Source organism: Temnothorax curvispinosus, unplaced genomic scaffold, assembly GCF_003070985.1.
Source record: "Temnothorax curvispinosus isolate PA1 unplaced genomic scaffold, ASM307098v1 QBEX01001522.1, whole genome shotgun sequence".
Classification (NCBI taxonomy): Eukaryota; Metazoa; Arthropoda; class Insecta; order Hymenoptera; family Formicidae; genus Temnothorax; species Temnothorax curvispinosus.
This window is the reverse complement of record NW_020211302.1, coordinates 21354-42836: the sequence shown is the minus strand read 5'-3', so window position 1 is coordinate 42836 and position 21483 is coordinate 21354. Positions and strand designations below refer to the sequence as shown.

The 21483-nt window shown below is 46.0% G+C and overlaps 3 protein-coding genes across 5 annotated transcripts; all 3 read right to left on the bottom strand.

Annotated features, from left to right (window-relative positions):
* Window positions 1-796: 796 nt before the first annotated feature.
* On the bottom strand, window positions 797-13781 carry LOC112466101 (metastasis-associated protein MTA3). Of its 2 annotated transcripts, XM_025033989.1 has the most exons (12): window positions 12411-12525; window positions 11249-11316; window positions 10920-11013; window positions 7619-7801; window positions 5515-5760; window positions 5163-5431; window positions 4861-5049; window positions 4352-4774; window positions 3672-4266; window positions 3042-3188; window positions 2280-2541; window positions 1880-2018 (listed from the first exon to the last, which is right to left on the bottom strand). In XM_025033989.1, exons 1-12 carry the CDS (start codon window positions 12523-12525, stop codon window positions 1880-1882), a joined length of 2730 nt encoding a protein of 909 aa, XP_024889757.1. The 2 variants fall into 2 exon arrangements, with proteins under 2 accessions (XP_024889763.1, XP_024889757.1); XM_025033995.1 differs by lacking the exon at window positions 7619-7801 and having other exon boundaries at window positions 797-2018; window positions 12411-13781.
* An 820-nt stretch (window positions 13782-14601) lies between these two features.
* LOC112466157 (histone-lysine N-methyltransferase SETD1A) lies at window positions 14602-18173 on the bottom strand. Of its 2 annotated transcripts, XM_025034095.1 has the most exons (4): window positions 17743-18173; window positions 17068-17640; window positions 16064-16903; window positions 14602-15971 (listed from the first exon to the last, which is right to left on the bottom strand). In XM_025034095.1, the coding sequence occupies exons 2-4, from the start codon at window positions 17411-17413 to the stop codon at window positions 15937-15939; spliced, it is 1221 nt and encodes a 406-aa protein (XP_024889863.1). In that variant the 5' UTR covers window positions 17414-17640; window positions 17743-18173; the 3' UTR covers window positions 14602-15936. The 2 variants fall into 2 exon arrangements, with proteins under 2 accessions (XP_024889863.1, XP_024889859.1); XM_025034091.1 differs by having other exon boundaries at window positions 17068-18173.
* Window positions 18174-20288: 2115 nt separating this feature from the next.
* On the bottom strand, window positions 20289-21409 carry LOC112466139 (probable alpha-ketoglutarate-dependent hypophosphite dioxygenase). Its single transcript, XM_025034059.1, has 2 exons — window positions 21168-21409; window positions 20289-21030 (listed from the first exon to the last, which is right to left on the bottom strand). The coding sequence occupies exons 1-2, from the start codon at window positions 21381-21383 to the stop codon at window positions 20419-20421; spliced, it is 828 nt and encodes a 275-aa protein (XP_024889827.1). The 5' UTR covers window positions 21384-21409; the 3' UTR covers window positions 20289-20418.
* Window positions 21410-21483: the final 74 nt, after the last annotated feature.

Genomic DNA, 21483 nt, shown 5'->3' with positions numbered 1-21483 from the left:
TTTAGTTGCACAAAGCTATTAGAAATGTTTTTGAGTGAAAATTATAAAATTTTTTTTATTTTAAATATTAAAAAAATAAAAATTTTGAAAGGGAAACACAATTCTTGATTCTGAAGGAGCAATCGTATTAAAAAATATTCCAGCGCCAACTTATTTCCGGTAGAAAAAATTATATTATTGTTAAAACGATGTGGATACTAAAGATTTTTAAAACATTTGCGTTGACCGCTTCATGATAAAACAGGAACAGACATATATTGCAGAAGGTAACTAACATGTTGCGTTATCCATCATCGGTCTTTCCATTCCTTCATCTTTTTTAGATCGATTTATAGTTTCTTTAAATCTAATGATCAATAATTAATTAAGTTCTATTACATTCGTTCTATTAACATGCGCGCGATTCTCGATTCTGAGTAAAATCATTTATTTAAGACCAATGATTCTCTTGGAGAACATATAAGCTTTTATATAAGCGAATACTCACGACTCGTATTCGCAAAGTATTCGTTTGTGAGTACTCGTGAATCAAGAGTACTCACAAACAAATACTTTGCGAAATAATCCCGACAATTTCTCACGGGCGAAAGACAAACTAATCGCGATATTATTCAACGTAGAAACGAAAGTCGAAATTATTTCATCGCTTCAGGGATAGAACGAGGAAGAGTTGGGGAAAATTCGTTAAACACGGGAAATTCGATGGTATCGCGACAACGAAGCCTTTCGCATGCAGTTAAACTTTTTTGGAACAAGAATCAACGGCAGCCGAGAACGATTAGGATACTGTTTTCACTTATGCTTATGTTTATTTATTAATTTTTTAGACGGAAGTCATCAAACTTGAAAATTTAATAAAAATATTCACAGTGAGCACTCCTTCTTTCTGTCTCCCATACGTACTAATTCATTCTCTCTCACTCGATTACATATTCTCTCACTTGGTTACATGTTCTCTCGCTCGGTTACATATTCTCTCGCGCACACTCTCTTTCTCTCTCTCTCTCTCTCGCTTACTCTTTTTCTCCCTAACGCATTCGCTTCCGATCAGACATTCGTCTCTTTTACCTGCACGGCCGTAACGTTAGTTGCGCTCAGAAAATACAACGCTCGAGTAATTAACTTCCGAAAAACATATTGGTATCGATTTGGAAGTATGTTATACTTAGAAATATACTCCGTTCCAAATGTTATTCGAAAATTGTACTACCATTGTGTGTTCTGCGCACAACTGTTCATGAGCTTATCCGCAGATATCGGCCAATATTTTTTTATCGCTATTAAATTCATACCAAATTTTGGTACTTGGATGTGTCCATGTATATATTAAGAGTGTGTTTGTGAAATGTGTGTATATGTGTGTATTGTGTTTGTCGTGTCGCATAGCTGTGTGTTATGTTGCATGGCTATGTGTGTAGTATAATGTATATGTACATTCAATTATTAATAATTATTATTAATAACAACAATAATTAATACGGATAGAAAATCATGTTTCACGTTGAATGACTTAGTTCGCTGAACATTAATTCTTCAATAGTACTCCATAAGTAGTGAAGTCGTTACAGTTCAACGATGTTCTCGATTGTTCAACATACACGTTCGGTCAAGCGAGGCCTTTCTTTTCTATTACCACACGATTTGCTCGTCTTCCAAGAGAAAAAAAAGAAATCTCGTCATGGAGGAGCTTTCGAAATCTTCCGATTCTAAAGTTAACGATTGTTGCTCGATCGGAGCTATCGATGACAATACACAAAACTGTGATCTTCACTATATGTAACTTCACTTGATTAAAGATTACGTTAACAGCGTCACGCTTTGCAATTAGTGAACCGACAATACAATATCGTCCGATTGTGTTCGTCCTGATTGTGCGGATTCAATCCAAGATAACAACCATGTCATCTTGACGACCTGCTCTTTGGAGGTGAAGCGGATTCAGGGGAAGCGACATTCTGCGCCACGGTTTGCGTGCCGCTCTTCGTAACTCTACCGAGGACAGGGCTCTTCTGGCTCTTCTGCAATTCGGTAAATTAGAAGAATTAGCATAGCAAATGCATGCGTTATTACCATATAATCATGATTATTAAAACATTAAGAATTAAGATAAAAAATTATTGTATTTTTTTTTGCATTATCTTACTTCTTTGAAATTATTTTCATTACGTAATTAATAAATGTTATAATCAGAGATTTTTTAAAAATTTCTTTACATTCTTTACATTGATTATTCCTCGAGATTTATGCTTGTCTTCGATCATCTGACTTTTTATACTAACTTGATCTGTTCGGTGGCGCGGAAGTAGACATCATCAGGCGCATCCATCCACGACATGACTTGTTTACGCGCGTTACTTCTGGATAGCGGTGGACCATGAGGCAGCGTATGTGGATGAGAAGCCCTACCATTGAGAGGTGGCGCAAGAGGAAGAACTGCGGGCGCGGGGTGCTCCAGCGTGTGCTTCGGATGCAGTTGCTGTGGATGATGAGTTCTTTTCGTGGGTGGTGCGCCAGAAGGGAGCCCTGCGTTCAGGGCGATACCTAGAAACGAAAAGACAAAGACTCGTGACAATTTTAAAGAACACTTCAGTTACTTTGATATATAATCGTACTTGCAAGATATCTTCATGGCGTGTTAACGATTATCAATATTAATATCACGTCAAAAAAATATGCTTTTCTAAATTATTTAATGTGTATTAATACACGATTATAAAAGTCCCATTTGTCAGGTACTAATCGCTATTGAGATATAAGATCTTGTCTGGCTAATATTTCTACATAAAAATTATTTAAACAGATTCTTGCTTAGACGCTTTATTGAGATGCACATAAAAATCTTCTTTTTTTTTTTTTCATTACTTATAATAACAGTTTATATAAACGAAAAAGGTATTTTGTTTGGATATTCCCTATCCAAGAATTAATTATTATTGTTACCATTAATCAATAAAAAAATCTTGCATTTGCATAAAATTATCTTTCAATCGTAATGAAACACGAATGATATTAAGCGCATTGAGCGTGATAGTGAAACTTACCATCTGAACCGTTGATTTCGTCGAACGGTCTTGGGCGTTTCAAGATATTCTGCTGGGTCGACATGACAGGCTGCGGCTGGGGTGGCGTCAACGTGAGCCTGTCCACCTCAGGCTTGTTTGGTACCCTCTCGTATAAAAGACTGCCATCTAAAACGTTAATACTTTGTGATCAGATAATGTGTGTCATACACATATGTATATGAAGGTAATTAACTAAATTATCTCTGGTTTTATCAGTAATACAAATACTTTGTAGTGTAATTTCTTTCTGCTTCGTGTAAAATTATCTCAAATAAGACGGAATACGAAAATATTCTGTTGTATATGCATCATTAGCATGTATTATATACTTATAATCGTGTTGTAATTATAGTATACATAGAGTAAATTGAAATAATAAAAAATGTTGGATAAATAATGAGATAATATAATGAGTAATATTCCCAATACAACAAACAAAAAATCATCGCGTTCTTCTTAACAATATATTACAGGTATATACCTACTTCATTTCTTTATTACTGAAAAACTTGTCAAGACTACCATCTCAAAAGATCTTACATACCTTACCTGATTTTTGTCTAATTTTTTAAATCATGTATATATATAAAATAAATGCATGTTATGTACCCGGTGCTTTTGGCGGACGTGGAAATGAGACTCGATCGGGCTGCTTGCGTTGCGCCGGGGAAGTCAATGTCAGCCAGTCCCAGTCGCCGGGTTGCCGTGGTGCTGGATGATCGCCTAGGCGCGAGGCGATGTCGATCACTTTAGGACGCGTCCGAAGTCGTACGGCGCGTGAAAGGAGACGTAGCTCCGAAGGTGTCTTGGATGCTAGCTGGGCGCATAGGTGCCGCAACGGCGCGGCATTCACCGGCTGATGGGGCGCCCGCGCGGCGTGACGTGTGCGCAATTGCACAGCGCACAGACGTCGCGCGGCACGCGCCAACAAGGAGGTGCGCAAGTAGAATGCGGACCGGGTCTTCATGACCGGTCGCGGCGATCCGCCGCCGCCGCCGCCGCTTCCGGCGGCGCCGCGCAGATCCACTCCATGTGCGCTCGCATAGTGACGGCTCAGGTGAGCCTTCAGTTTGAACTCCTTGCCACAGGTGGGAATGCTGCATCGATGCGGCCTGTGCGCGCCGCCCACCCCTTTGCTCTCTTCATCCGATCCGGCGCCAGCACGTTTCCTTTCGAGATCGACGTCGTCTATGCGCGACGGCACCTATTTCGTGGCAAAGAGAAAGTGGCATGAGATGTACAAGTTCGTCATTACCGCGACAATCTCGTTGAAGTGATCGTACGCATACCTTGAGCCCTCCGTACTTCTTCCAATATGTCCAACAGGGTTGACAGAGACGGTACTGCATGTGCGGTGGTCCCCAGGCATACCACTGTGGACTTTGGACGACTTGACAACTCTCGCATGGCTTCCCACCGACTCCGACCATAAGTATTCCAGAATTGTCGCCCACCATACTGCCGTTACTATTACCGTTCAAAATGCTGGTCGGCTTTCCGTTGTTGTTGTTGTTACTATTGCCCAGAGGTACAATCGTGGCGGTGGAAGGAGCGGTTGTCGACGCGGGACTCTTGTTGTAATTCGGTATGTATACCTGCTTCAGTTTACTTTCCGCCTCTACAGCTTTTACTCTTTTCTGTTGGACATACCGATCCGTCGTTTTCCACATGTAATAGTACTCAATTACATTCTTCAGCGTTTTCCACGGTAACTGGAAGACATAAGAAACGTACGTTAATAAACCTGCTCAAATGTAGCTACGTTCTTATTCATTCATATGTATTAATTCGCGCTCACAAAGTCCGCTCGTATGTCGGCGAAATCCTTCCCATATTTCTCGAGCGCCTCTTCGAACAGATTCGCCTCGGACGCGCTCCATTCTTCCATCTCGTCCCGGCACAATACGGGGCCGGTGCTAGGTACTAGAGACGCTAAGGCATTCGATAAGTCATAGGCATGCAGGTGCAATGTATCCATCGCGTGAAACTGCAATACAATTGACAAAATTTAATGACACAATACTCTCTGTAAGAGAACATTCATTTATCTATTTATATTTATCTGCCCGCAGAACATGCGCCAAACGGAACGTCCCTCACCAGAGTGATGTCTCTAGATGCAGCAGCTGCGGACATATGCAAGGAGGGCTGCTTAATGGAGGACGAACAGTCTAAGGCTCTCGCGAAGGTGCCTACTGATCTGCTAACGACGAGGAATTGATCAATTTGACGATCTGTCAAATTGTGTCTCGGAGTCCAAACCAAGGTCTCCAAGTCTTGTAACCTGCGAGAATCCGCCTCTCTCTCCGCAAGCGTCAAAACCGCCGGTATATCTGTTGCTTGATATCTATTACCTACTCTAATTTCGCCTACAACATAACAAGTATTAAGTTAATCTCGATTCGTTTCTCGTATATCGCTCGTAATAGAAATGTGCACCTTGATATCTTACCTTTGTCAGCAAGCAAAGTACGTTGAGCAGGATCAAATACTAAGCAATAAAAAAACGAATCCTCCTTGTTCAGGTAGCTCGTCAAGGATTCGGTTTCATTCAATAACGTAACGCAGCATTTGCCCCTAATGTGCGTGGCGGGCATCGTCTCCACTTGCCGCGATAAAAACAGTTCCCTGTGTTTCATTTGGTGACGTTGCTTAGAACTTAACTCCGTTACTCCTCCAGGAACACTTTCTTCCATCCCTATACACGACGAAATAAAAGCGAAATAATATTCGTGTATCTCATGAGATAAAATATCATTGTGTAAATCAATATAAGTTCGAATAACAGAAAAAAAAAGAATATGTTATCAACAATGAAAAAGTTAAAAAAGCTGAATACTCATATATTTATAAAATAATACATTTAATTTTCTAAGCAAATAATTTTAAAACTTGAAACCATATAAATTGTTGCACTTTACTTTTCATTAATATATATATCGATTGAAAGCAGTCACATCACTATAAGGAAAAGATTATTTTCTAAAAAACATGCAGAAGAGGTATGCAATAACGGTAAAGCCTATCGAAATATAAATATAAAGAAGATAAACATAAAGGCTAAACACGCGAGGAGACGAAATGCTTAAATCCTCATACTTGAACATCCATGAAGCTATTTTTATTTTTCATTATCATCTTTGTCGCTCGTACCTTTAACTAATTGTCTTAATAATTTTTGTAATAAAATTCTATATCGATTTGGTATCGAGTGGAAGTTAATTCACGCGACGTCTTGTAGCTTTCGGTTAACCCAAGACTAACGTACGTCCTGAGTACCTACAGCATTATCTTTTTAATTAATCTCTTACTCGTCTCATCTATTTCGCAGGAAGTTAAAGTATTGAAGTAAATGAAATGCGGGGATACGGCAGAATCAATGAAAACTCGAGCGTGGTATTGAACCAAAAAGAGAAACATCAGCAAGAGCGGGCAACATAAAGGCAAACGAAGAAAAATTGCAAGGCAAAAACAATAATCTACAACGGAAAGGCGATTAACTGTCGATAAAAAATTACGTCGTTTAAAGAAGCCTCAGATTACTAAAGTGTCATCATATGTAATGCGGCGGGATTCTTCTTTTTATGCATATGTGAATGATAGGTGAAGGTGTGCCACGTCGACGAGATTCTAGCTGGACTAACGGGAGGATCGAGAATATTTAAAGCTGGCGATACGATAAAGATGCTGATAAATAAGATGTTCGCGAGAAAATCTACTGTTCTAAATATAAGAAGTTGAATAAATACGAAAAATCAATAATACTGGGCGAGGTATTTATAAGAATGTGATTGTGAATGAACGCGAATGAATGATTTGTACGGGCACTTTTGTGATAAAAGTCACCGAACCCCTTGTCAATTAACTAAAAGAAAGGAGCCCGGGCTACGCCCAATTTGTTGTCTCTTTGGCCTTACAGTGAAATTTGCCTTGACTCGCGACATACACCAAGATTACAAAGAATTTTGATAAATCCCGCCGCTAAATCAATAGCCTTGTATCGTCACTGGCTTCTATATAAAACTAATGAGATAATCAAAAGATGCAAGTTGTATGCCGTTTACCGACGAATCTACGCATTATTAAACGCTTTGTGTGTGTGTATGTGTGTATGTGAGAGAGAGAGAGAGAGAGAGAGAGAGAGAGGAGAGAGAGAGAGAGAACGAAAACACTTATCAATTTCAATTTTACCAATAACATGTTAAAATAAGATAAGGTTTTACAATTCAATACATAACTTATATATTTCTGTGTCTACCTTAAATAATTATTTATTTTAACGTCAATTTTATAAGACTATAAATTAAAAATGTATTGTCAGTAAAGTATTAAAAAATGCTTGTGCTCAAAAACTGATCTCGCATTACTCGAAAAATGTACAAAAATTAAATTTTGTATGCCAACTAAACGTACGCATTTTATACAAGCGAAAAGACATGTGCGTTTATATACGTTTCCTTACAATTGCTACTTTTGCAATCGCTGTTTCGCAGACGCAAAAGCTCGATTAGATTCGTCGGTAATTGGTCATCTTTCGATCGACTACTCTCACTCACCATGGGGCTCTTGGGCCTCCGATAATGGGGCCTTCAGCCAGCCCCCTTTCCCGCCCCCTTTGATCATCACTTTGGGCCCGATACCATCTTTATTAGTCATTTCCTTAGTAGTGTCGGGATTCTCGAGTTTCTGATTCTGTGTACTCGCAGGGGATTCTGACCTCTGCTGCTCCGCGCTTGCCACTGGAATTTTCATTACAAGACACCCACTCTACGTATTTCTCGTCTTTCTAATCTTGTACAGAATAGGACGCAGGAAGATACGTACGACTGTGCTATAAAGCGCAAATACCATATCTTACAGCCCTTACGAGCTCTATACCGTGTCATCCACCTTACGTTCCTTACGCTTTTCTATCCTATCGATTCCGTTCCACGCCGGCCGAACGAACACGTCGTCCGGCTCATCAAGCGCAATCGTGATTGCGCAATTGCGTTACGTGCGAAATCGCGATCATGATTATCTCGGCCAATTCCGTCCGCGTTTCTATTTACAATTCATAGCTCCACGTCGTATTTTCATTCGTGCAACGACGTGCGAGATCAATACCTACGCCACGTTGACCGTTCCTCCGCAGGAGAGTGGATCAAAATACCACCTCCGGCGGTCGAACCCTCATTTCGAGTTTCGCGGACGTATGCATAACGCGATGGAGTACAGATACCCCATAATTAGCGTATATTTTCGCGTGGCCCGAGTGGCCCTTCGCATGCCGGGCGCTTCCTCGGCATGGAAAAGCGCGCGCGGAACGAGACAGCGGCGGATCGTCAGCGCGACGTTTTTGCACCCCGCGATCGACCGGCGACCGCGGGGCGCGGAACGAGATAAAAATTCATTACGCTCGGCCGGACTTTCGCCGTCCGTCTAATTAGCCGTTGATCCTTCCAATGCGGTCCGTACGCGAGCGTTCCGCCGGCCGGCCGGCGTGAGCACGGGCCGCGACCGATTTCTCCATAGAGCCCTTTTCCTTCGAACCCCCTTCGCCCCCTTCCGTTCTCGCTTGCAGTCACACGCGGACACACCCGGGTGCGATAGCGCCCGTAGTGCGTGTGTATCGACTTCCGCGAAAGACAAAGGAGAAACGTATATTCCTTTTTTTTTTACACGAAAATTCGAAGTACATACCTCGGAAGAGCAAGAGAGAAAGAGAGAGAGAAAAAGAGAGTGCGAGAGAATACGACGAAAAGGGGAGAGAACCCAATTCGGAGCAAATACCGCCGGACGAAAGCATATACATGGACGACGAGGCCGTTACATACATGTGTATATATATATATATATATATATGTATATATATATGTATAATACATACACATACTCAGAAACACAGACAAAGAGAGAGAAACGTGTACATATATATTATATATATATGTATATATATATATACATGGGGCGCGAAAGAAGAGGAGAAGAGGAAGAGAAGGAGAGGAAGAACGGGGGGAAAAGGGGGGAGCCCGGCGAGGCGCGGGGGACGCGCGTGCGGGGGGGGGGAGAGTGGTAGCAAATGCTTAAAACGAAGATGGCTAGTGGGGCCCACCATTTTCGCCCGGGCACACACGTACACACGTGTCGGTGTGCGTCGGTGTGAGGGAATACACGTAACATATACCCAAGCAACCCCTGCGTCAGCCATCCATTTAGTTGAGGGTGGTGGGTGGACCGGGAGTGGGTGTAGGGGGGAAAAAGGGGGTGGTAGAGGAGGAAGAGGAGGCGGAGGAGGGCCGGGAGGTAGATGGAGATGGAGGAGGATGAGGAGGTGGAAAAGGGGGACCTAGCGGGTGCACCAGCGTCCCCCCTTTCGTCCACCCCCATCCCCCCCCAGGCAGATCGATACAACCCCCGTCTCCCACAACCCGCCCAACCACCCCCGCAACTTTACTTATTATACATTCCCACCCCAAATCCCCGCGTCTCATTATCTTTGTCATTGCGAAGGAAAAATCGAGAAAGCCCCGGGATAATGTGCAACTCTACGCGCGCGGCGAGCGAAACAGAAATGCGTGCGTGCGTATACGTGCGTGCGTGCGTGCGTGCGTCTGCGCGTCTCTGTGTTGTATGCGTATACGTGCGTATGTCTCGTATATGGTCTCGCGTGTCTCCTCGGAACGCGATTTTTTCGATCCTTTCTTTTTCGATCCTCGGAGAACGGATTAATATCGAACGAGTAAGCGGATCTCGCGTATCGCGTCCAAGATCAGCCAGGCGCGAAATGCGCGCACCTCGAGCGCGAGTCTTCCTAAAAGCATCCTCCGGGATTGATCGATCTAGGAAGGAGTACGAGAGGATAATTTTTTCGGGAACCGGTTATTTCCTCTCTAATAGAGACACATTTACGTAGATTTTCGCCGCGATAGATTCCGCAAATCGAACTAAGCTCCCCCCCCTCTTCGCCCTCCTTCTGATTACAACCGTGTTATACGGCGACGATCGCAAAGGCAGTGACGCCTCGCGACTCTTCCGGCTCTGTGCGAGTCATATTACACGGCACAGCACACACGCACACACACAGATGCACGCGGTGTCGCACGCGCTCTTCCCCCCTCCCTCCTCTTTTGCCCCCCCGATATCTCTCGAATTTTCGTACCGCCTGTATCGCGAGAGAGAGGTGTCTCTCGTCAATAATGATTGCCAAAGCGGAGAAAATCGATACCGCCTGGAAATTGCGGCCAGAATCTTCCATGCTGGAGAGATGAAACCGTGCTCGCGGATGAATTTTCCTCACCTATGAACGGTTATCGATCTGTACGCCGGCGAGCGTTAAAACTAACTCGTCCTTCTCGTACTTTATGGTAATTTTCAGCGTCTCGCTCGTGTCGTCGCATTTTGCATATACGCTCGAAAACCGCGATTTCGCCGGACCGCCGGCCGCGAGCGGGGTAGCGTCGCGCTTAAGGAGAGACGATCTCCGACGGGCGAGATACACGCGGCAGGAGATTTTCGCTCCATTTTTTTCCCGTGTCGCAACTAACGAAAGCAGGCATTCGTGCGGTTGTTAGTATTAGTAGTAATACGTTAGTATACAATTCAAAAAAAACCGGAGACTGTTACAAAATCGCATATCGGAATAGATCTTCTCGAGAGGAAGCGTGTTTTAGCTATCTAGAAAAAGGGAAGTATTATTTTCCTCGTACGTGAAAATATGTGCGTGAAGCGAGACGTATATATATATAGGAGAAAAATCGGAATAATTCTATACTAACGTGAGATTCTCTGAGAGAGACGCATGGTCTTCCCACACCTTTTACAAATGTTCACGATAACACGATATAGCTTTTGCGCGCGTGGACGTGTGTTACTTACATTGATGTTTGTCCGCCAGCATAACTAAGGTAGCCGGCAAATCCCTCCGCCTGAAGAAACACATGACTTTTGCCTCCACATTCCCGTTCGCGGTCTGGAAGAAACGGGAAACGAAAAATAAAAAAGGTTTAACGAATTTTTAACGCCGAGCCTAACCACGGCAGCTTAAGCGTATGCGTGTATCTGCATTATTAAGAGGACTTAAATATATTTAGATACGAGAGTACGGATGAATATAAATAGCCGGTCGATCCTCATTATAAATTTCTCGCTAAAATGCAAAAGCGCCGCTGCTGCGCCGCGAGAGACTCCGCTCTTAAATATCTTACCTTATTTAATTCTTCTATCCTCCTAATCTGATACGGCGACGAGGTGGCAGTCTCGAAATACACGTAATCTAAAAAAAAAACAGCAATCGTAGATTAACAATCTTGCAAAAAGAAAAATGCGAGAGAAAAGCGTATATAAGAACTATAAATTATCCATCTCAATGAGCTTTAAATTGTCTCGCGTTTGGCATAACCGACGTCCTCTCTCGAAAAAAGGGAAGAGAGACCGGTGAAATGATCTTCTCCTAGATCTTTGAGATCATTCTCGAAAAAATTCGTTGAGGTCAAGGCGGAAGTAGAGATTTCGGCCGGACGTGCACGCTGCCGCTGCCGTCGCTACCGGTGATACAAAATCGAAAAGAGAGGGAAGAGTAGGGGTGAGAGGACGAAAGGAAGGGGAAAGGGAAAACGGTCTCTCGCTCTCGTCGCCGAGATCTAGCGCGCGGCACCTCGTGTACGGGCGCATCGATACAACGAATACGGCGGGCTCCAGGCGGTAATCGCCAGGATCCAATTTTGATCCGCGAGATTTGTCGCGTAAGAAATTAGCGTGACCTGGACGTGAGAGAGGACGGTTGCACGGGGGGAAGGGGGATGCGGGGGAGGAAGGTGGCGAACGAAGGGCAGGGGGAAAACACGCGACAGGGGAGAGAGAGAGAGAGAGAGAGAGAGAGAGAGAAGGGAGAGTGGAGGAGGCGGGGGGGCGAGGAGGGGGGGGGGAAAAGCCGGAGCGTAGGTATGGGACGTTACCGAGGGGGGGGAGAAGGGGGGCCGAGGGGTGGCGGAGAGGACGAGGGAGATCCAGATGAAGAGTGGAAAGAAGAGAGGGCGCGCGGGGAGCGGGGGCGAGCGGTAAAAGCGGGAGGGGAAGGGGGAAGAACGCGCCGCGCGCGGAGGGTATAGGGGACGCCATTGCGATGCCATTTGCAAACATTAATTTCTCGGAGTTAATTAAAGCCGCTATCTCTCTCTCTCTCCCTCTCTTCGTCTCTCACATTCTCGAATTTACGAAAACGACGACGACGACGACGTCGACGACGACGTTGACGATCGACATCGGCTATCGTCGTCGGTCATCGTCGTCGTTGTCGCCGGACAACGTTCCCCTCGACTCCGGAGTCCGGACAACACAGGCCGCGGAATGCATGCGGTTATACTTTACCTCCCACCCGGTACATGTTGGCCGTCATGTCGTTGGCGTCCTGCGTGGACCCGAGAGCGAAATTGGCGTTCTCGTGGTTACTGTGGCCCTCGTGGTATTCGGCCGGCATCGGCATCAAGACTTCGTCGTCCTCCCGCAACGTGTGTTACAATCCCCCGCGGTCGCTGCCGCCGATCGCGGCACTCTCGCACTCTCTGTCTCCCTCTTTCTCTCTCTCCCTCCGTCTAATTATCACCGTCGCTCTCTATCTTACTCCGGCAGTTCCCCGCGTACTCACTCGTATTTTTCTCTCTCTTTCGTCACCTGAACGGCACGGTCAACACCTCGCGGCGAACTCACTCCATCGTGTTTGTTTGCCCATCGTCGATCCGCCACTATTAAACTTTCGTTGCCGTCTGCCTCTCGCCGCCAGTGCGTCCTCTGTCCGTCTGTCTCTGTTCTCTCTCTCCCGGGGAGGAGAGGGGAGGGGGGGGGTTTCGCTCTTTCTATTGCCCTATCTCCGTCCTCCTCCGTCTCTCCCTCTTTCCGCTCCGTCTCTTTCTCTCTCTTTCTCTCCTTCCTTCCTTCCTGCCCTCCCTTCCTCCCACCTGCGGGGGTTCGCACGGTCGCTACCTGTGTCTTCTCCGTCTCCTTCTCTCCCGCGAGCCGGAGTACTATGTGCGTGCTGCCCACCGTCGAACTGTTATTCACAACACTCAGATATAACGTTCCGCGGTTCCGTTCGGCTCGTTCCGTTTTTCAACGACACGCTTACCCGACGACGGACGAACGAGCGAGCGTGCGTGCGTAAATGCGTGAATGCGTACGTACCCGTGAAGAAACGTGCGTGCGTTCCTGCGTGCGTGCGTGCGTCCGTCCGTGTATGCGTGCGTGCGACACGCAGCACGCAACACACCGGGAGGGCGGGAAAATCCCCCGTACGGTCGGCGTCGATTCACGCGACCGTCTCGTCGTCAAGCTCGCACACACGTGTCACCGTGCTAGACGCGGGGGCTAACAAGGTCGTCGGCGACCGCCGCTGCCGCCGCTCGTAGCATCGAGGCCGACACGGCCCGCCATTTTCGTTCGTCGCGGCGGCGAGCGCGAGCCGCTAACGCGCGCGGACCGAGGGGCTGCGCCGGAGTTGCCTCTCGCCGCCACCGGGACCCCGAGTCGGCCGTCCGTCCTGTCCGTGCGAAGTTACACCGCGCACCTATTACGTGTCCCGCTGTCCGCGTCCGCGAGAGACCCACCTCACCCGTTCGCACACTCTCGAGCGGCGTCCACGGTCGCCGCGTCGCGATAGTACCACGTCCCTTTTTGACTCGCGATCCACCGCACCGCTCGCCCGCGCCTGTGCGAGTCGCGAGAAGCCAACGCACTCCCCGGCGCGTTCGAGTAACGGAGAAATAACCGATGGCGAGCGCGAGCGCCGCCGCGCGGATCTGCCGGGGAATCGCGCGAGAAAAACCCAAGAAAAACCGGACGGCCCGTCTAGAGACTTTCTGGTCGAAGCCCGAGACGGTGACCCGCGATTGGTCTGCCATTTTTTTTATTTGTACTAGTTTTTCTAAAAATTCTATTTTGATTGAATATAATAAATAAATTGGCACTTTGAAGATTTAATTTTTTTTTATATTACTGTAGTGAAACTAATTAATATCTTATGTTAATTTGCGCGCTTAATTAAATTTTAACGTGCAGTTGCCATGAAACACTAGTGGTCACCCTGCGTTTAAAATTAAAGGCGGTTATTTTGAATTATGTCGCCAAATCGCCATAAATTTACATTATTATAAATGGAGCGGTAAAAGCCATAGTGGTGTAAGTCAAATTTTTTAAAATATTGTTTCGTGTGCATAGATGCAATTTATATATTGCATCTATGCACACGAGTCGATATTTCAAAAAATTTTACTTACACCACTGTAGCTTTTACCCCTTCAAATATGAATTTACATAGTTGCTACGGAAGACAAATGACGGAGCAATTATTGCGATCGTAATGAGCAAGTAATACATATAAATAACAATATAAATAACAATAATATATATAAATATATATAAATATATATAAATAATTATATATAAATAACAATAATATAATTGAAGAAACAATTTCTATTGAAGTACCGAATAGCATAATAATTAGAAAAGAAAATTGTAGATTCCTGGATTGGGGGAAAGCTCGTGGTAAATGAAATAATATTTGTACGTAGTATATGAAATATTTATATTTACGAAATTAGTCTTTTTCTATACAATTGCTAATGCGCAGTCACATATGTACTCCTCCATACTTTTTTGTCGGAATCGCTAAAGGGAATCGCGTACACACACGCGCCGAACAATTAAAATTACTCACTTAATTTGTAGAACCTGTGCGAGCTTGCCTTGCTTTCACGTGAAAATGTTTCTCGATGCGCCTGACTAATAATAAATAGAGCAACGAATAGAATGTCGATTTGATGAAAAATACACGTAACACAAAGATATATTTATTATATACACAATATATAGTGCCTCCTTTTTATAATAATACACATCCGCAAGAACGTTCATAATTTAATTTCATGGAATTTCGTTAGTTCTCTCTGTAAGGCACACCCCACGGTCGTTACCAAAGTAATTTTGTGTTCTCTCGTATATTTTTTGCGTTATATATAATATCGTATAAATAACTGTATACCATTGTGGATATATTCTATTAGAGCCTAAATTTATTATGCATTTCTATCTTTAAGAATAATTAATACGCTAGAGATATAGAGGCAATAATCTGTTCTGTACATAATCCTATGTCTTTCTTATCGACTCCTTTAAGATAATGTACCATTTTTTTTCCATTAATGATAATAATGACAGTAACGTTATAAGAATAACGGGAAAATGCATAAATGAGATGCACAGGATGAGACCTGCACTCCTGCACAGGTTTACGCGTGCGCTCCCCCGTCTTCGTCGCGATATATAAAATAAAGAGTAGCAATGTCGAAAGAGTAAAAAAAACGTACGAATGACTCGATCAATTGCCAATACATTCCCGCGTTGACTACATATGGATCGTTTACAATCGTTTTAAATAATTAAAGAAACCGCACACCGATTCTTTTACCTCTTTCTTTTTTTTTTCCTTTCTACGCGGCTTTACTCGCAGGTCGCGTACGATAAAAATATGTGTAACATATACACACATACAGCTGCATTTTTTATATAACGTTTTTTGTATATTACCACTCACGATTTTTCCTTCTTTTTTTTTTTAATCTTGCGTGTAATATTAATATAAAATACCTATGCCGCCATTGACAAATTTATGCATTTGTATGTACAAGTATAGCTCTCCCAAAATCCAACTATCTGGCTTCATCATATTTGTCGCTCTCACTCTCTCTTTCTCTCTCTCTCTCTCTTCCTCTACTTACTAAGATACTATTGTTTTATGAATAAAAAAATACTAATATATATCGCATTGTCGTTGCACGGGCAGTGTTTGCGCAGTATTTTGTCCACTCGTAAGGCACCAACTCTATTGGGATCCTGAGATTCAACCCGAATGCTTCGACAGATTCAGAGGCATATCTGCAAACGAAAAATAGAGACATGAGCACATTTTCGAATATATCCCATTCATCCTGATACTTATATTTATGATAAGTAAACCGAACATATACCTGAAGGAGGTGTGAGAGTTTGTTCCCTATAGTCTTTGTAATGTGGGGACGATGGATGAGAATGCGGCGGTGCGTACACGTGCATAGGAGGCGAATAGTGGACGGGAGACGGATAATGAGGCGCCATCCATAGAGGCGCCGCCCTATATGGTCCAGGTGGCAACATCGGTATCCCGTAGAGCGGATGATGAACGGATGTATTGCTGGACCCGATATAGGGATCGATTCGTACCCTCGGATAGGCGTTAGTCGATGAGTATTTCACAGGCTGCCGGTCGTCCGGCTTCAGCAGTGTCCTCAAGAAACCTGGCTCGGGACTCGGCTTGTCCTCCCCCAGGATACTCGTTATACTATATGACGACACTTGCTTCGAGGAAGGAGTCGGTGGCGCACTCGTCGTGCAAACCGGCGGCTGCGGAGTGGCCCGCCTCTTGGACGCCTGATCCTCCAACGAGACTCTCTCCAGCTCTCGCAGGATGCGTTTGCGAGGCGACACGACATTAGGATCCAGCAGGCGCGCCAGTTTATCGACGATCTGAATTAACCTGCCCGACGACGACGACGACGACGACGACAATGACGACGACGTGCCGTTCAATTTCCGCGACCCTCTCGTTGGATAGGCCGTCGTCGATTCCGGAACCGAGGTCGCGGTCGTGGAATCTAACGGGCGCCTGCGTTTCCTCGCTATCAAGCGAAGATGCGCGCACAATCGAGTCTTCGGATTTCGACGGTAATAAAAATTGAATTCCGTGGTTATCCTACGTCGGGGATGGGTCTGCTTCCAGCAGTGATCTCTCTGCCAAGGACTGGATTGGACCGACGAATTGTCATCGGAAACTGAGGACAGAATGCGATGTTACACGTTATCTGGCTTGTGTAAAAGACCTGAGAAACAATATTTACAAATCTATTCTTGGAAATATAATAAACGTATGCAAAAGAAATCCCCAAAATGTAAAAAAAACTTTGCATAATACGCATGAATGCATCCTTGGACCCACCACTGAGGGAAGTAGAGCTCTCCTGCCGATTCGGGATGGTGCTGGCGGGCGGCCAGAAGGTTTTCTTCGGCACGGGAAACCACGTAGTCTTTTCCCCGTCCCTGCGGTGAGACAGTTCCAGGATGAACTTTCCATCTTTGAAGAATTTCAAGCGACCGCCGGGAGTTGGCAGCAGGTTGCCGTCGATACGTTGCGCCTCCGTGTGATGAGCTGGCTGGGGACTCGAATTTTTACCATTTGCCTTGGCGAGGGTCGGGTGCAGTGTAGGTGGATCACGCGAGCACATCTCTGTCGTGCCCCTCACGTGACCTGTGTGAGCATGACATTCTGCTGACTTTTCGCGCATGCTGACACTTTACCGGTATCCATTTTCCTCCGCTGGGCCACTCATACTTGGACCTCTCCGGGCGTGTGACACAACAAGGTAGCAGCTTGTTGACTTTCTCTCAGAGAATCAGACCCGTGCGCACGAGACGTCGCGGCGGCGTTCGGCCTCGGCGCGGGCGGCGCGATGATGCATCCTCGCACTCCTCCGGAAATCTCTCACCACTAAACATCCGACGTAACGGGGACCTGCAATTAACAAAAGTCTGAGGCACGTGTGTCGCGGCGCGGACAGTCGGTCAAAACTCATGCCACTCGGACGGGACGTCGGAGTATTATAGTGGAGCACACCAGAAGTCACGACTCGCGGGCGAGTATCATGATGGCTGACAGACGGTATACACGCAGGTTCGGTTCGGTCCGCGGCCGCGGAACCGTACGGCCGAGGATTTTACTCGCTGGCGGGCAGGAACGCGTGACCGTTCTCCGGTGCGATCCGTCGCTGGCTCGGTCGCGGTGTCATCGTACCAGCGGAGTCACCAGCGCGCGGGCAGCGGCGTCAAATGCCGCGGACGGCGGAGGGGCGACATATTTCATTCTCCTTTTTTTTTTTATCCTCTCCTTTCCTCTTCTCGCTCCGGAGGGGAAATACAACGTGTGCGCGCGTGTGGCGTGCGGCTGCGGCGCCGGGTTCCTCACTCCGGGCGAGGGTTGCCGACGTCGCGTCGGGTTGTGGCGCGATACGGTATCGGTTCTTGCACTGCTCGCGGGGCCCCCGCGGTGAAATCCGGTGTGCGACGAGCGTGTTGGCGGCGGCAGGCGGCCGCCACTCCGCCAGTGCCAGAGACACCCAACCCACCCACGCACGCACTACCGTCTTCCGCTTCTTCTGCTGCTGCTGCTGGTGGCTAGACCGCCGCCGTCGGCGCGCGGCGCATCGTCCTCGGGTAGGTCCGCGGGGACGGGCGCCCCGTGCTCCCGCGGTCCGCGTGCAGCCCGGGACGGCCTCGTGCAGCCTGCGGGACGGTACGGCGACGGGCGGCAGTCCGCGGCGGTGGGGAACACCGCACGGCCGCGACACATGTGTTTCGCTACACCCCGAGCGAGCTGTGGTCCGAGTGGCGCGTCCGCGTTGTCGCCGGCACGGAGCCCCCCGGGTCGTTCGCCCACACGAGCACACGCGTAGTCCGCAGAGCGCACCAGCCGTTACACCGAGTCCGTCCGTCCGTTTTCGCTCGCTCGCTCGCTCTCGCGACGTTTCCTCTCGGCCCCCGTGCCTGCCGTCCGCTGGGGGGGGAGTTGGGGGAGGGGAGGGGTAAAAGAGCGTAGAAGCACTACTCCGATCCGATCGCCTCCTCGAGTCGACGGTGTCGACCCTTCTCGTCGACAACACTGGTGGCGGTGGCGGTTCGCGTTCCGCGCGTTCCTCGCGTCTCCCTGCTCCACCCCCTTCCCGCCCCCCTCGCCCTCTTGCGCGCGATCTCTCTCTCTCTCTCGCGCGCGATTTCCGCGATCTCGACCCGCGCGAGATCTTCATGGATGATCGCGACATTCGCGACAAGCTCGAATCCGCGTCCAGTATAGTTCTTGTTCCCCCCGTGAAATTGCAACGTCCCCCCGTCCCCCTCGATAAAAATCAAACCCGCACGAACTCTCCCCCAATCTCTTTCTCTCGCTTTCTCTCTCTCCCGCTGCTTTCCCTCCCGCCCTCCTTGCCGAAATGTTCGCGTTTCGTCTCGTTTGTGTCAAATCGCGGAACGTTCCGCTCGTCCCGAGACTCCCGTGCCTCATCGCGGCGCGAACGGGAACGCGCGCGAAATTCGTATCGGCGCGGACGCGATTCGACGCGCCAGAAGGAACTTCCTCTTCGCTTTTTTTTTTATTTCTTTCTCCTTTCCTCCCAGATGCCGATGGTTCGCGTCACTCGAGTGAAACGGACCTCCTGGGGGAGCATTTCGTGCTGGTCAAGCGAGACGCCGCGCGGAAATGTCGTTTTTATAGATCTGGCAAATATCTGTTTACCTTCTAGACGTCCTGTCCGCATACAGCTATTCTAGTCTCTATGTATTATAAATATATCTCTGTTACGCAATTCTTTCGCAATTTCCATATGTAGAGAGATGGTCGCCCGTGCAGTAGGACGTTTCCGATGGTTATTTGTCTTTTTTGGGTGATAAGAACATTTTCACGATGTTGCCATTCGATCGAGCGACCCCGATTAAAAATATTGTGGTCGCTATTTACGATTACGAGGCAGATTTTATTTCCGTGTACTTTTTCTCTTGCGGGTTCAGAATCACATGATTGTTTTCTGTGTGCTGGAAAGACGGCTGGAATAACACCAGAATACAAGTAATATAATAATAATGAGGATAAAGTAAAGCTACATGTTGAAAATATCGTTGGAAGAAAACTGACAGAGATCAATTACGTGTACTTTTTAATCTAGAATCATCCTTTCCACGCTGCTCTTTGATCTTTCCCTCGCAGTTGTGATATCACAAACAAAAATGGAAAAAGGAAATACGAAATATTTGACAAATACTTCCACTTCGGTGTATAAAACGTGCGGCGATTAATTATGTTAATTAATCTCTTGAATGCGTTATCTCGTAATGATTATACAATTATGTCTCTTTAAATTCTTGACGAATGTGATGGAACATGTTTTATGTGTTGCAGATAATAATTTATGAGATATATTTATCGAGATGCTGTTTCAGGATTATGTCACTGGATTCGCAATACTCCTTGCGCGTTTCACAAGTCGATGATTTCAGAAAAATCCTTAAGATACCGCAAGATTAAAGAAGTTCGAGGGATAAAAGAAGGATGGCAATAGGAAAAAGTCGTGAATAGAAAAAATAATTGAGCATACAATAATATACGCGATAAAATTTAGTCAAAAACATTTCTTCATTCAATCAATCAGATTTAAAAATAGAGTCGATACAGATCATTCTTCATTCAATCAAACAGATTTTAAAAAGAGTAAATATTCGCTTATGTTAGATTCGCCGGGTTAGATTAATGGAGATATCTGTTTTCGTACGATGCGTCTCTGTAAATATTTTTACCGCGAAGCACCATGCCTTGACAAGCGGATGTGTGCACGTCCTCGATCGGCTCGTCGTCGGCGGCTCTCACTTGTATGAGAAACATGCGTCGACTTCTGGTGGACAAGTTCAGATACGAACCGTGCAGCAGCAGGTAGGAGAAGATGATGACTTCACCCTTTTTGGCGTGCACGGGAACGGCTTTGGACAAAGGGTATTTTTCGGGATCGGCGTAATGAAACTGCTCACCCATCTTATCGGTCACCGTTCGGTCACCGTGATCCTCCAATGGTCCCAGTTTATGACTGCCGGGATATACCGCCAAGCCACCATTTTCCGGCGTTGTGTCGTCCAAATGTAGAAACACAGCCAGCATGGTGTGCTTCTTGTGGGGAAAATAATGATAGTCTTGATGCATCAGGTAAGGCGCTCCCTTCTCCGGCGGCTTCATATGCGCCTTAGTGTGATGCAGCAATATGTCCTTAGTGTCCATGACATCCTCGAGAGCGTCCAACAGATTTGGGTGCGTAATAGCCCGAGTGAAAACGCCGCTGTGCATTTGCAGAGCGTGGATAGATCTTACCTGATACATAAATGAGAATACGTCTAACATAATATATAATATATATTCTATGTAATCTGCAAATAACATAAATCTTCTATAATAGATAATAAATTTTACAGAAAGTAGAATGGCTATGATAAATGTTTTTTGCTTACGGAATAGTCAATATTTCCAGCCTCTTTTTTCATAGCTTCTCCGGCCCATCTTGCCTCCAAAGGTAGATTTTCACGACGTTTCCTTTCGAATAGCTCATCATAGGCGTCCGATATTTCATTCATTTCCTTCACAGAGTACACATTCGACAATTTGATGTAACCATTTTCCTTCCAGAATTGTTTCTGTTCTGACGTTAAAAATTTCAGGGAACCCATTTTCAGTCGCAAAATTTAAACTTCTCTCATGTAAAATGATATGATACTCTCGCTTTCTCTCAGCCTCACGAAATGCAATATCGCGTCTTACGACAAGTAT